Source organism: Anoplopoma fimbria, chromosome 18 (genome assembly GCF_027596085.1).
Source record: "Anoplopoma fimbria isolate UVic2021 breed Golden Eagle Sablefish chromosome 18, Afim_UVic_2022, whole genome shotgun sequence".
NCBI lineage: Eukaryota > Metazoa > Chordata > Actinopteri > Perciformes > Anoplopomatidae > Anoplopoma > Anoplopoma fimbria.
Window position 1 is genome coordinate 9,864,169 of NC_072466.1, and position 14,544 is coordinate 9,878,712.

Genomic DNA, 14,544 nt, shown 5'->3' on the forward strand with positions numbered 1-14,544 from the left:
GTCACTTGTGTTGAAATCAACAGTGTGATTGTAAAGCAAACTGGCTGAGCTGTGACGTCCATTGTGTTGAGCCTGCAATCACAAAGCTAAACTGATGGGCGTAACTGTAGTAGGAGAGAGAAATAGAGGCATGAAAACATGGGTGGTAATTCCAACGCAAGGTTATTTTCCAACACAGACCTGTTGTCACCATAGTGCCCTATACAGATTGCTCACCAGATTTGCCTACAGCATCGAACAAACCCAAACATGATCTGTTTCGCAAAGCCAAAGAATGATCAGTGCAAAACCATGGAAAATCTGAAACCGCAGTGCCCATAAAATACTGATGAAGGCAGGAGGATCCCAGGCAGGGACGCACTCTATCGTGAAATCACCCAGGATAATTTATATCGGGGCTGCTAATGAAATTTTGCCATGGTGTTTGACCCAAGATCTTATTACGCAACCAGGAAATGCATCATTATGTTTCATCCCTGTAAAGGGAGATATAAAGAAATGAAGCAGGCAAGATGTTGCTGGCTTCTCGGATCCTCTTTCTCTTCTCTCTCCATCTCACTGCCTCTCCTCTAATCATAAACAGACACATTCCTGTAGAAAGGAAACAGGCTGTAAAGCAGAGCTCTGCCAGGTTTCAGGAATGTGATCACAAAGCAGCACTGAGCTGCTATAGCCAACTGACGGTGAAGTAAGTCTTATGTTTCCACTGTGAAACACATCTGGACTTTCTGCAAATATTGGCATATTTTGGCTACAGAATCCAAGGTTTCCGGTTTAAAGACTTAACTGGAAAGCAGCAGTTTTCAGACTTTTACAACTCAGGTCTTCGATCCATATCTGTTTTCACTGTGGGTTGCAATTATTTTCTATTCGTGGGAGGGTATATGGTGAAAAATATGTCCTAAATTTATCTATCGACACATTTGTTTTTCTGCATGCGCTAAAACTGAGATCCAATATAGATATCTTTTATGTGTCTATGTGCGCATTATACTTTAAATGTCTATGAGCTCCTACAAACTGCTGAATCAGCACTTAGCCGTGATGAGATTAGTTTTAAGCCCCATGTTCAGTCAAGCAACAAGTCATCAGCACCTCAGGGACAGCAGAGATAAGCAGTGTTAATAACAAACACACAGAACATCACTCAGAACTGATGAGACTCAGCTGTTTATTCCTTAATCCCATGACATTAGATATAACAACCTCTTCAGCATAAGCATTTCAGGTAAGGTCCTTGACATGAATGGATTAATAGACTTTCTGAATGGAAAGTCTTGTGAGCTTGCTGCTCAAAATGTATATTTAAACATTTGAGAAAGTATGAATATTGAAATAAGTTGAAATGGCTGTTAAAATGGAAATGCTGAAGATTGAAGATTCAGTCCAACTTCAAACAATGATGCAAAAGTTTCCCCAAAAAAAGTTTGTCTGTTTGGAGCTTAAAATTTGCACTGAAAGAAGTTAATGTTCAAGAGTGACTGCCGAGTGAAGTTGAAGGCTCAGTTTACCTTCAAGCACTGAAAGGATTAGAAATGTCAGTTTAAGAGCAAGCCATGATTTGAACTTGAAGTATCAGTTGAAGTGGAGGTCTTGAAATAAATAAGTATCAGATCAAGTGTTTAAACTAAATCTGTTGGTGTAATAACATTGGGAATGTCAGATGTCAGCTGATGTCAGTTGAGGTTTTTAGTTCAAAGGTGACAATCTGAAGCCAGAAAGGGTTTGACATGTCATTTGAACTGTAAGCATCGACATGAGTTGAAGTGGGATCACTGGCAGCAGATGAACTCTCTTTGTCTCCAGTTGAATTCAATTTAACAGGAGACAAAGTTAATAGAAAAACCTCATCGGTAAAAAATGTAACTGAATTGTATTATCCGGATGCACTTGCCTTTCTTTTTCATTTAATATCTTAGGGATTTAAAAAGGATGTTTTTTTTTACCATCCTTGCCCCTTTTGATCGCTCTGTTATGGAGCCTTTCTGCATGGCCTGCATGTCTTGATGGAGCTGGATGTGTTAGTGGATCTGTGCCTCTCAGCCTGGTGTGAAAGAAGTGTGAGCAGCCAGGCCAAGCATGAATAATCCCCTGGGGAGAAGAGGCTGGATGGGTGGACAAGAGATGACTGGATAAAACAAGAGAGGACGGTCTGCCAGAACAATGAAGGAGGGTGAGAAGAAGGGAGGTAGAGGGGGGGAGATGGACTTGTAAACAGAGGAGGAAATGTAACTCATTGTGAAGAAAGAAGAACAGGTCTACACCTGTATATGGATTTACACCAAGAATAAAAAAAAGTCAATACGAAACGGTCGATGACTGTGTGGTCGGAGCATCTCAGAGGACACAAGCAGTGCTTGAGTAAACAAATAGTTTCTGGTGTATTTAATGTGATGGAGGAGCCAGCCACAGGTGAGCTGTGTCTGCCCATTTGGAAACCATAAGGCCAGAGAGGGAGTGCTGCCAAGTTGGCCCCGTCTGTTGGTACAGTGCCAGAGTGGCTGAGTGTCAGACCTGCTGCTCATTTTATTTTTTTGCGATTGCTGCTAACGCTTCACAGGTATCCCACCAAGCTGTGCAGTCAAGAGGTCAAAGCTTTCAGTTCAAAAGCGTGTCAAATGTTATTTTAACACTATGGACTGTCTTGAAGATAGGAAATGCTCTTTGACAGGCTGTATTTTCCTGACAGCTTGGGTGAAAACTGAATAGTACATCGGTACCAAATGAAGGTCAGGGCATGCTATGGACAAGTGGGCAGCCAGGAAAGTTGTGGTTTAATGAAACAACAGGTGGCTGATTCAAATTAGCCTCCCTCTGATTTATAGGAGTTGGTGAAACCAGTTAAGAGGCTTTATCAGAGACGTGCGCTCCATGGGTGCTGTGATTATGCGTTTCAGGTTTTTTTTGTGATGGACAGAACTTTGGTTCAATGTTAAATGTATCACAAGGTGAATAGGTTTATAGCTTTTAAAACAAAACCCTATCATATCAAAGGCAAAAGCAATTTCCCAGTATTTTCTTATCAGGAAATAAAACCTACTGAATACTTACATAACTGCATTGACAGACAGGTGTACAGTTTTTGGATATTTCACCTGATAGTTTAAACTTGATAAAGATGAACAATTATGTTTTTGTCTTATCCATGACATCACAATACTTGCCATACCAATTGGCTAAAAACGAGGAAGAAAATGTTTAATTATCAACTTATAAATCACATAGAATACATTATTTGCAAAAAGTACATCATAATGTTATTATTTTGGACTGTATGTATAGTTATAATGACATGATAATAGGTAGTAAATAGTATAACCGGACATGGAGCTGAGATCAAACACATTGCATCTGCCAGAAATCCTTAGTCCTGCTTTTGTTCTTTCTCTACCTCCTTCTATTTCTATCTCATTTGAAAGGTTTATTAGATTCTAGATATGATGATCTTGTTATTATCGGTGTTATGGTAGTCAACCACAGCTTTGGCAGGTAGTGGAGATGTTTACTGTGAGCTAACCAAGTGAGAATGGATGACAACAAAAGACAGATGATTAGATTTTACACTCATTGTTGTCGACTGACTTTAAGGACGTTATATACAAAGTTTGCACAGCAAAAGAGTATCCGACAGGTTTGATCTAGTGGTCAGATCAGACCTGTTAATCCATATCGTACCCCTGCTGCATTCTTAATATATTCAGAAACATAGGTCTCAGTGAATGCGTATATTAGTTAATGACAGACCAAATATTGAGAATTATTATATCAAGAGCATAATAAAAATTGCATATTGAAAGGATTGATACTGACAGCATGACTGTATGATTGTGAACAGGATCATCACAAAGAATCAGCCCTACCGAGCTCTATCGTTCTGACTAATCTGGTAGATGGGGGAGACTGACCGGACCCATCTGTCCCTATTTCCTGCAGTGTCATCTCTATTCCTCTGGCAGGCCTGGCTCGTTGGCCAATCCCAGCTCGCTACTAGAGTACAGTGAGAGACAGAGAGGGTATAACAGAATTAAAGTGGAGGATTACGCTGATCTTTTTTAATAAAGGCAGTAATCTCAGAAGAGTTAAGCCTCATTCTCAAAGGCATCTGACAAACCCACATCTGGTGTGCAAAAGAAAGAGAGAGAGTAAGAGAGAGAGTAAGAGAGAGAGAGAGAGAGAGAGAGAGAGAGAGAGAGAGAGAGAGAGAAAAAGAAAGTTGGAAAATAACAAACAATCCTAGTTCATTGTAAAATGTTGGAGTTAAATTAACCTCTTAATATTATTTGACTTCGATGCTTTGCATTTATGCGTCCAACCACTGTGTTACATTACAGCACACACACACACACACACACACACACACACACACACACACACACACACACACACACACACACACACACACACACACACACACACACACACACACACACACACACACACACACACACACACACACACACACACACACTCTCTCATTCTTCATTCTGCACACAACTTGGCAGTAACACAATCTGCCCACGTGTCTTACATCGAAGACCTGCACGAGCCCATTCTCACATCATATTCATATTCACTTTAAAACGAAACATAAATGTATTCAAAAATATGCGTTTTAAAACTGAAACATAGTAGTGTGGATGTAGCCTAAGAAATTCAGTGGTAAGACTATAAAGATAGCAGTTGACATTTAAAGCAAGGTATTACAGTACAGGTATGTATGTAGCTGATAGAACCACAACAACATAACAAAGCCACAGTGGGAGATTACAGTTGTTTATGGCTTTATAAAATATACCAAATGCTGCTCAATGCTGTGTGTGGTTTTTAAAGGAAAGGCAGCTGTGGTTTGTTTCAGTTGATTTCCATCAGTGAAGTGTGTTTTCCAGATGACAACTAAAAACTGACAGCTAAAAACTCTACCTCATACAACCCCTCTTCAAATAATCCAAACTCTACCTTTAAAGACAGTTTGTTCTCTGGTGTGCCCGGACTTCTCATGGCACATGCTGTCAATTTAAATGTCCATTTTGGCTGTTGCCTTGGCAACGCAGTCCCCTTTCATTCACATCATTATAACCTCACTAATACATGCATTCATAAATGTATCCAGGTATACAGATGCTCCTTTTCATCACAACAAGGATTGAAATAGTTGTGTAGGGGATGAACTCGGACAAAAGGTGATTGACGCAGTTGATGACACGTTGCTGTCTGATTTGATCGTATTGTGTTTGAATCGGGGCAATCTTGGCCAGCATCTTCACAGACAGATGGGGTGTTATTTTTAGCAGGCTTGTAGTTAAAACCTGCATGTGTGTGTCTGAGTGTATGAGTCAATCTATGCGAGTGTGTGCCTATCTTCCTGGACAATTTCCCAGATATGAGATCATCTGTGTTTAATGTCTAGTTGGGAAGAGCAGAGAGAGCCCGCTGAGCACCATATGACATTTATTTCCTGACACGGAGCAGGAAAATCATCATCTTACTTTTCTTGCCAATTTGTCTATTTGTTTCTTGCACATAAATGATTTCTAAATATGAAAGTGGAAATTAATTAAAATATATGACAAGGGGGTTGTATATTCAAGCCTTGTCATTGCATAATTGTCAATTTCCGTGTTGGTTTTGTTAGATTAGAGTCCTGCCACCATTATAACTGAGCAGTGGTGTCTCCACAAGCACTCAGCTTGTGTTTGTGTTTCTAATTTCATCTCCCTTCTCTGTGCCTTCCGCTCCATATGTTTTCCATTCTCACTCAGTATTAGCTATCAAATAGATGTACTGCATGAGAGACAGAAAGGCAGAAATATTATTTTCAAGGTGTTTTAGATATGGCTTAGAGCAACAACAAGCTCTTTAAACGAATGTTCACTGGACCTCGCTGTTGCTTTGTTTCCTGTCGTCTTTGTAACCAGACACATGTAGCCAAGGTGCATGTTAAATGCCTCTGAAATGGATTTCTGCTACACAAACAAAGCACAGGCTTTTTGGTGGCACACAAAGTGCCATTTGCTAGAAGCAGGTATTCATTGTGAGTGTGAGTGCACATGGATGGGGCAGTGAATTTGAGTGGTAAAGATGGGAGCGAGCGATTTCGGAAGTCAATGCACTCATTCATATCAGCAATGAGGGAGACTGAGAACTTTATGGAATGTTCCAGACAAGGCGTCCATGTCTGAGGGAGTATTGTGCGATCAAGACTCTGGACTTGACAGTTTGACAGTGACTTTTCCCCCCTTCAGTGGGAGTCTTTGTCCGATACAAGTTAGCGCACAGAACAGACCCACTGTTTGTTCAGTCAATAACATAAAGAGCATTAAGTGTCTACTGTTTCTCCATCTGCAACATATGGTTTTGATGTTCTTGTTTGAGGCAGGGCTTGTATGGATCTACATTTAATAGTAAGGTATCAGACGCTTTAAGGTCTCAACTATGGCCCCAGACTTTTTTCTCAGCCTACTTGCACAGCCAAATTAAAAAGAAGCAGATTTTGATTTCGGATCCACAATGTTCCTACTTATGACAAAATAAAAGTAGTAATATCCTCCAGTTACACTCTCAGCTGTTTCTCTTGTTTAAAAAGTGTGTAAACCCTTGCTCAATGCGATTAGATAGTCTTTGCCCAGAATGGGTGATTGATTATCTGAAAGGTCTCTTTGTGCTTCTACCCCCCATAACTTGGCAAAGATTCCAGATCGGCCTATTTTCCTTACTTGGACTTGGTTACTAATCTAGTGTTGAGCAGGCAAATCTGTGTGCCTGTATAGAGCGGTTTACTCCTCCAGGGTGGCTGGTGTGTGCATAAGGGCTGATGCAACGTTACTGCGGTTATATGATGCAAAAATGTTGGAAATCAAAGGGCTCGCATGTCTAAACATATGTTTTTCAACTGCCTGGAATTATTACACCTTGTACATGTAAGCTGCTTTCGAGGTACCTGTGATCCTAAAATTCTAGCTGGTTAATGTGCACTTTTTGTTTTCAACGATAATTACGTTTTTTAGGCAATTCTACAGTAGCCTATGTGGCAATTTGCAGACAACCTTAAAGCAAGTCAGATGAGAAGATCAATTCAATACTTTCTTACGAGAGGGGTATCATTCTTCTCATCAGTCTCTGCAAGAAAGCAAATTCAGTGACAGCTTCACTGACAAAATATTTCACTATGCGGTGAATAAAGTGTTTCTTGGTCTTTGTTCAATATAAGTGTGTCAATAAGCCAAGTTGGGGCGGCAGCTGCACTAGGCGCTGGTTGTTATTGATGACATTTTCAGCTCAAGAACAGAAAGTTGATTGTGACCTGGTTGACATGTCAGCTTCCAAGCCGTTGATTTCTTGTGACTCACTGGTTCCCCAGGTCACCCAGCCAGAGGTTAAAGATGCCTGAGAGCTGACTCCAGTCACACCTTTGGGATTACAGAAGGCAACCTTCAAATTCTTCTCTAACGGCCTCTCTCTCTCTCTCTCTCTCTCCTCTCCCTCTGTCAGCTTTCCAAGACATGACCAAGGTCACCGGGTTTCTGTATTAGAAATTCCACTGGGGGCCTAATACTGATTGTCAGTGGTTGGCTCAGACAGCACAAAGTGGCTTTTTTTTGTTCTAGCTTATCCCAACACTGAACTAATCAAGGCTCAGGCGCAAAGAATAATTTGGAATCATACCAATGCTTATTGAACAAAAGTAATTGATACTTGTCTTGCGGATAAATTAACTTGTGTCCCATCTTATTAAAATAAATCATTTGATTTAAAGTGCAGGCTGCTCTAGCTTATTGGGGCTTATTGTTGGAATCAATGAATGCAATCAAACGTATTCTGTTTTATCCAAACAGAGTCATACAATCAACTTAAAGGCCGTGGCTGTTTTAATTTAATTCCCCTCTGCTGGATTCAGTCTTGCACAGATTACCTTTTCATTACTGGATGATCATTTCAGCGGGCTGTCTTAGTGTTATAAAATCATCTAAAATTGGGAGGGCTGTCTGAAATGCTCCATGGTTCCACTTTGCTTCTCTGATGTGATCTCTGTGCCGCCTGCCTGTGGGCTTTGATGTTGAGTGTGTGTGACATGTGAATGGCAGCTGGCCTATCTGGGAGAAATCTCGGGGTGATGTTAAGACAGAATTCCTGTAGAGCGCTCACACATTCACAGCACCGTCACAGTTGTGAAATGAGATGCTGAGGAGAACAGGCAGGGAGAAGGGCTATATACTTGTGTCACAGTTTAATATTATTAATTCATATCTACACCCATTTGGAGATGTGTGTCTTTTTATTTTTTCAGGTGATAAGAGTGATTTAAGTGAAGACAAAAAAATGAATCACTTCCAAACTACTAACTGAACATATGCAAGAACAGCTCGGACGAACAGATTTGTCCTCGAGTGATTTTTACAAGTGATTTAGGAGAACTTGCAGGATTCACCAATTTAAACGTTGTCCAGACCTATCAAAGGATTTATGTGAATTAGTCTGCTGTGATTCAAGCCTAAGTTTTTCACGAATGGACTCTATATTTAATTACTTTGAAGCAATTAAGTGTAAGAAAATCCTTTATAAACTACACATTATAATATGTTGAAATCTCATGAACGTTCGCTCATGTATGCACAGGTGGCATTCATGATGTTTACGCTGGTCATTTACGGAGTTATCGGTAGTTAGGTGTTTTTGCTGAATCTGACTCTGCTCACTCCCTCAAGGCGAAAAAGAAAAAGATAAGATAAGAATAAGAATATGTTCTTGCAGGAAGCCCAAAAGTAAGAGAAGAGAAATACTTGCAGTGTGGCAACAGGGAGTAGAACCAGCAGTGAATATCAATATTCTCTTTCTTGACAGGAAGCATTTGAATCTATGGGGACATGCTATCTTAAATTTGTGAAAGGCCTGTCCCCATTGTTGCTCTAAGCACTAATATCCTCCTTCAGGGCTCTGCTTTTACTGGAGAGGAAAGTTGCAGACTTTGAAGTCATTTGACTTTAGGAGGAGTAATGAGACACTTGTTGCAGTTCAATGCTAGGTCAAGATGATTCCGGTTGTTGCTATATTTGCCTAACTACTGTCTAAAAGTCTGAATGCAACCCTTGTTTTGCTGATTTAGGACAACACAATAACCTAACCATGTGCTGATAGTGTTTAAGCCTCATAAGGTTGCATAATATGATAAGATGCTTTCTAAATTGAAGGTTAAAGTAACTCACTGTCACACCATTATAACAGCTATACGTCTCAGCTACTTGACTGCTCTGAGATGGGAAGCAGGAAGTTGCATAACATTATGAATTAAATGGACTGCCATGAAATTTATGCAAACATTTATGCCCCCCTCCCCTCTCAGAATGAGTTGTAGACGATCCCCCTGACCTTTCATCTAGAATCAACAGCAATTTAAGAATAATAGAAAACAAAACATTGGCCTAACTGGGGCTAATCTTGTGACTGCATGAAGCCTCATCCGTCCCTCACCCTCCAACTGTGAACTAAGCCAGATGATTCCTGAATGTAACATTTGGGAGCTATGTCAGCAAGCCAACTAAGAGGATGCACTGTACTGTATGAATAAGACTACCTTGGGGCATCTGTGCTCTGTGAGTAGGTGGCAGCTAATGCATGAATTACTTTTGCAGCTTACCTTTGCATTTTTGTGCTGCTGTTTGGTGCTCTCTCACACGCCAAGCAGATGTAGTTTTTGGGTGGATTGTGTGTAGCGTGGTGTTTTTTTGATTTGGACACATTGTTTTCACATCCTTTGTGAGGCAACCTTTGATTTATTTGAAAGGTTTAATTCAAAGGTACCATATAAGGTTGGCCTAAAGTATAAATTTGGCATAACTGCATCCCCACACCTCAACTCCTGCTACTGATAAAACAGTAGACAAGTCATCCAATTTGTAACACAGGTTTAGTAACATGAATTTCAAATTGTACAGAGTATTGCATCATTACTGGTGTTAATTAGCGAATATCACCATGCAAAAGGACCAAATATGGTGCACAGGGTAATATATCATCTGCTCAACATCATCATGTTAGCATTGTTAGTACCACTGTGCCTACACACACACAGCTGCTATTGTGCAGCATTTGTTGTATTGTATTTATTCTAGATATTGATTTATGGAATACATCAGAATATACATCTTTGCTACTTGCTTCTCTTATCCAACCAAGGAAATAGCAGCACGTCTGCTCCCACCAATGGCAGTAGGTGAGTGTAGGAGGTATAGTCATGCAAAGTAGCATATGGCGTCATCTGGAGACTGGCGTCTTTTTGAGCTGCCGGCAGCTACTTTTCTTTCTGAAGCTTTTAGTAGGTTGAAATGCGTTGGAGTGCGTCACTGTGACTTCAGGGCAGTAGTCTGTTTATTACTGCGTTAAAGTCAGGAGGCTGAGTCATCAGTGTATGCTGTTTCTGCTCTTCTCTATCTTTCTCTCTTTCTCTCCCTTCATCATTGCTGCTGTTGTTTGGCTGAACACATTTCATGCCTGTCTATAATTTAACAAGTTATCCCTGTCCTCGTTTCCCCAGCGGGGAAGAAGGGCTGCAAGAGGTAAATGATTATAGAGGATGTGCGTGAGTGTATTCATGTGGATGCCTGACAGCTAAGAGATTAGATGTTCCTTCCTGGATTGGTTATTATTAAAACAGTCCTTTAAGCTGTCTCTCTATCTCTCTCCGTCTCTCTAGTAAGAAATTATTTGTCTGAAACTGTCTGTCCTGTCACATATCTACACTACAGTTTCTTGAATGCCTTTGTTAATGATTTTTCTCTTCTCAGAGTAAAAACAAAATCCTGAACTTTTGCCATTTTCAAACTGCAGCAGAGCTAACAGAGCAGCTGGTGTTGTGTTTGTGAAGCTGTGTCACTTTGTTGTTAGTTGTTGGTATGCCTTAAAAAGGGCATCAATCAACCACATAATGTGAAAGTGAAAATGAAATGTTGATGTGGAGTTTTATTTGTTTCTCAATCAGGACTAAGACACAAATAAAACTCCATATGTAACCATAAACAGGTGATAAAACTTGATCAACATTTCTTATGAGAAGAAATACAATACAAGTGGTGGTTTATAGTGTTTGCCTCATACTGATGGATTTTATTACATATATAATAATAGAAATGTGATTTGTCTTGCACTAAATACGACACTGTGAAAGTATATATATTCAGGATATACAGTTGGTGCATGGTTTACCTGCTAATCTCAAATATGCAGAATTAATAGAACTCAAATCAATAAGCATAGAATTTAGATATAGATAAAAGGGCTTTAAAGTGCTCAGCAAAAAATGAAATGTTGAAACATTTACAATTTCAGGACAACTGGGCGAACTGTATCTGCTGATGAAGATCGTGCGCTATGATGGAAAGCTCCAGAACTGTCTACTAAATAGACCTTTAGGTGAGATTGTTTTGTCAACTGCTGTTTCCAAGGTCAAAAATACATTTTGAAGCTTGTATTTTTGTTACCTGAAGTTCAACTTTGGTAGGAGAACTTTACCAAACTGACTCCTCATATTCTTCCCTTGATAATATAAGTTTTTCCGTTTCATCACCAATTGCCTATCAATACCGATTTGGTCACTTTTTTACCTTTACCTTTTGAAGACCATCGTTACCTCACAGGTCATGCTCACAATCCAAACAAATGTAAAACATAATGAGATGCATGAAAGAAGATTTGACTCCTGGGAATGCAACATAGTGCAACATTTGCACAATCACAGTAGATTAGAGTGGTCATGACTGTTGCAAACCGTTCCACTGGTTTGATTCAGTTTTACAGCGGCTCATAAATAGATAATAGTGAGGTGCAGCTAACAGTTTCTATTTATGCTCTGCGGCAACATATCACTTAGATCTTTCCACAATGTGTTGACAGCAGAAACAGGTACGCTGTGGTTAACATGCCAAACATCATGGCAGGATAACAGAAACTACGAAATAATGCATGTTGTGTTTCAAACTATTTGATCTCTTTTGGCCTAAACTGACGCAATCACTTTTCAGTGGCATGCCATACATCTTGTCTGGGAAATGGCCTGCAGCCCCTCTCATTTTTACAGTAGTACACTTCAACTTTATTCCAAAGAAACCCATTGATATAACCCAGACATTCTGAAATCAATGAGTGCATAGAATGGCATGAGGGCTTTTTAAAGAAAAGTTCAGGCTATAAAGGTTATTCTTTCACCGTGCCCACTGATAACTGAGCTTCTCAAGGATTGCTCTCTTGAATCTCTCCATTGCTATTCATCAAGGTCACTTGCGACGTCCTCGTCATCTGCCTTGCAGAGCAACTGTCCTGCTTTCCAGACCATTATTTCAACTTCGATGCATTAAAATGTGCCGTGAGGAGAGAGCAGGCTGTGAGCTAGAGAGCAGCCGGGAAAGAGAAAGGATGTGTTAAAGGAAGACAGAAAATCTAAGAGAAATATGGGTTAGAAGTGTGAGGTGAGACTGAAGTTATAAATTGAGACAGACAGGAGAGATAAAAAAGCAAGAGGGAGGATGAGAGCACAAAGATCGGGGACAAGGTAACACGACAGAGCAAAAGAGCAACAGTGATCTTTTAGATGACAGCCTAAAGCAAGAAAAAGTGAGAAGGGGTGTAGGTAGAAAGAGAGAGCGAGAGATAGTGTTAAACGGCTGTAGCATATCACACAAAATTTTCATCAGGGCCCCTTCAGGGCAACTTATGTGACAAATTTTGTGTCGAGCATATGGTGGTATATAATATTGATAGCACACAAGTGCCCATCTCTCGATGTGGCATAATAGCCTTGCAGTGATTTTAAACCAACATTTAAAATGCAGCGCTGTTGCTCCTGAGTCTTGTTGGTTTAAGTCCTTAAAGATTTAAAAGAAGAATTTGTTGCCCCAATGTAACAGAAAGAAGAAATTCAGTAGAGTAGAGGAAATTTAGAGATAGAAGAATGAATGGGAACAATAGGGAGATGGATGGATGGATGGAGGGATCAAATGACAAAATAGAGGTTAGAGCACATTGCTGAGATGAATCAAAGAGAAAAAAATAAAAGGCATGAAGAGACACAGAAAGTGGATGTTTTGTTAGGCCAGTGCTTTAACACACCCTTTACAGGTTAAGGGTCAGGTCCCGTTAGAGTAGAGTGTGTTGTGTATGTGTGGATAGCTGTGTTTGCTCCAATCGGCATTTCATCTGAATGGCTCTTTGTTAGATTTGGCACTGATACAAAACAGCCAGCGTGGAGGGTTTCTTGGTTTGATTTGTATTTTGGGGTTGTTAAAATTGTATGCATCTATCAAAAAGACCAACCCCATTTGAGAAGCATTTTAGAAGTGCTCATTTAACATGCATTGATTCTGCTGCCTGTTCTTCCTTCATCACCCTCCTGGGATTACTGAGCTGTAAGCCAGTGACTCACAGAGACGGAGTGAAAGCTCCTTCGCGAACCTCTCTGTCTTCTATTGTGCTGATTTAGGATCAGATAACCTTACAAGAATCTTAATCGCAGCATTAAGAACTATGAGCTTGATGGGTTATCACACATACCTTTCTGTGCGGGCGGAGAGGTGTGAAGCAGGGTGGTGAGGGCTCCTCGCTGTCCTTGTCCCTCTTCCTACCTCCTTGGCTGTCCTTCTTTAGTGTTCGAACATAAGAGATTCTCCTTTTAACGCTTCTTTCCTGCTCCTCTGCTTCTAGTTTGGTTCTGCTTTGTTGGTGCCAGTTCTGACTAGACTGGGTGGGATGTCCCGAGGGAGCAGGTGCTCCCCACCAACTCGTCTCCAGGTAAACATGAACGCAAACACACACAGCAGTGAGCAGAACACCCAAACGCAGCAGCAATCCTCGGGTGAGACGCTCTCTGCCCATGTCCATCCACTATTTTGTCCTTTCCGTCTCTCCAGCTCGCCTCAGTCCATCTCCTCCACTAAACGTTTTGTTTTTCCCTTTGCTGTCTCTATCCCATATTTCCTCTCCCTCTTGTCAAAGAGTTGTCCTTCTCTTTTCTGCTCTTCCCTTCTCATCCAGCCTCTCCTTCCCTTCAGGTCCAAAGTCCACCATAAGACCCAGAGCAGTGCGTTAATGAAACACAAACATGTCGAGGACACCTCTGCTCATGAACCTTTGCACGTGTGTGAGCCTACATGAATGAACCTGAATTTTCTTGTCAATGCCAGTGTTTATCATGAGGCTCGGCAAAGAGTTCCAAAAGTACAATGTGTGCCGCCCCCATTGAAAACTTTGGGAACTCCCTCCTCACGCTCTCAAGTCCCCCTTTTTCCCAAACACACACACCCCTTTAATTTCTTTCTTTTTTTTCTGTCAGGCTCATATCACACACACATTGCTCTGCTCCCTCCCCCGGGTTTCCTCTCCCGCCCCGCAGACTCTCGGGTTACGGTGTAACTCTAGATTTGGGCAGGGCCAGCACCACGGGCCCATGCAGGTCCTTCTCAGCATCTGCAAACAAATTGGCACTCTCGCTAATCCCGAAAGCTCAGCCTTGATTTGCATACTTTTCTTTTTTGGCTGCAAAATGTATACAAATTAGATATT

General features: G+C 40.8%; 1 protein-coding gene across 1 annotated transcript in view; it reads right to left on the reverse strand.

The window, feature by feature from the left end:
• mettl24 (methyltransferase like 24) overlaps window positions 1-14,185 on the reverse strand; it is a 31,905-nt gene extending 17,720 nt beyond the window's left edge. The window contains exon 1 of the mRNA XM_054618871.1: window positions 13,537-14,185. Coding sequence (XP_054474846.1) covers window positions 13,537-13,863 — 327 coding nt within the window. The 5' untranslated portion in view covers window positions 13,864-14,185. The remainder of the gene's footprint in view (window positions 1-13,536) is intronic.
• Between the last annotated feature and the right edge of the window lie 359 nt (window positions 14,186-14,544).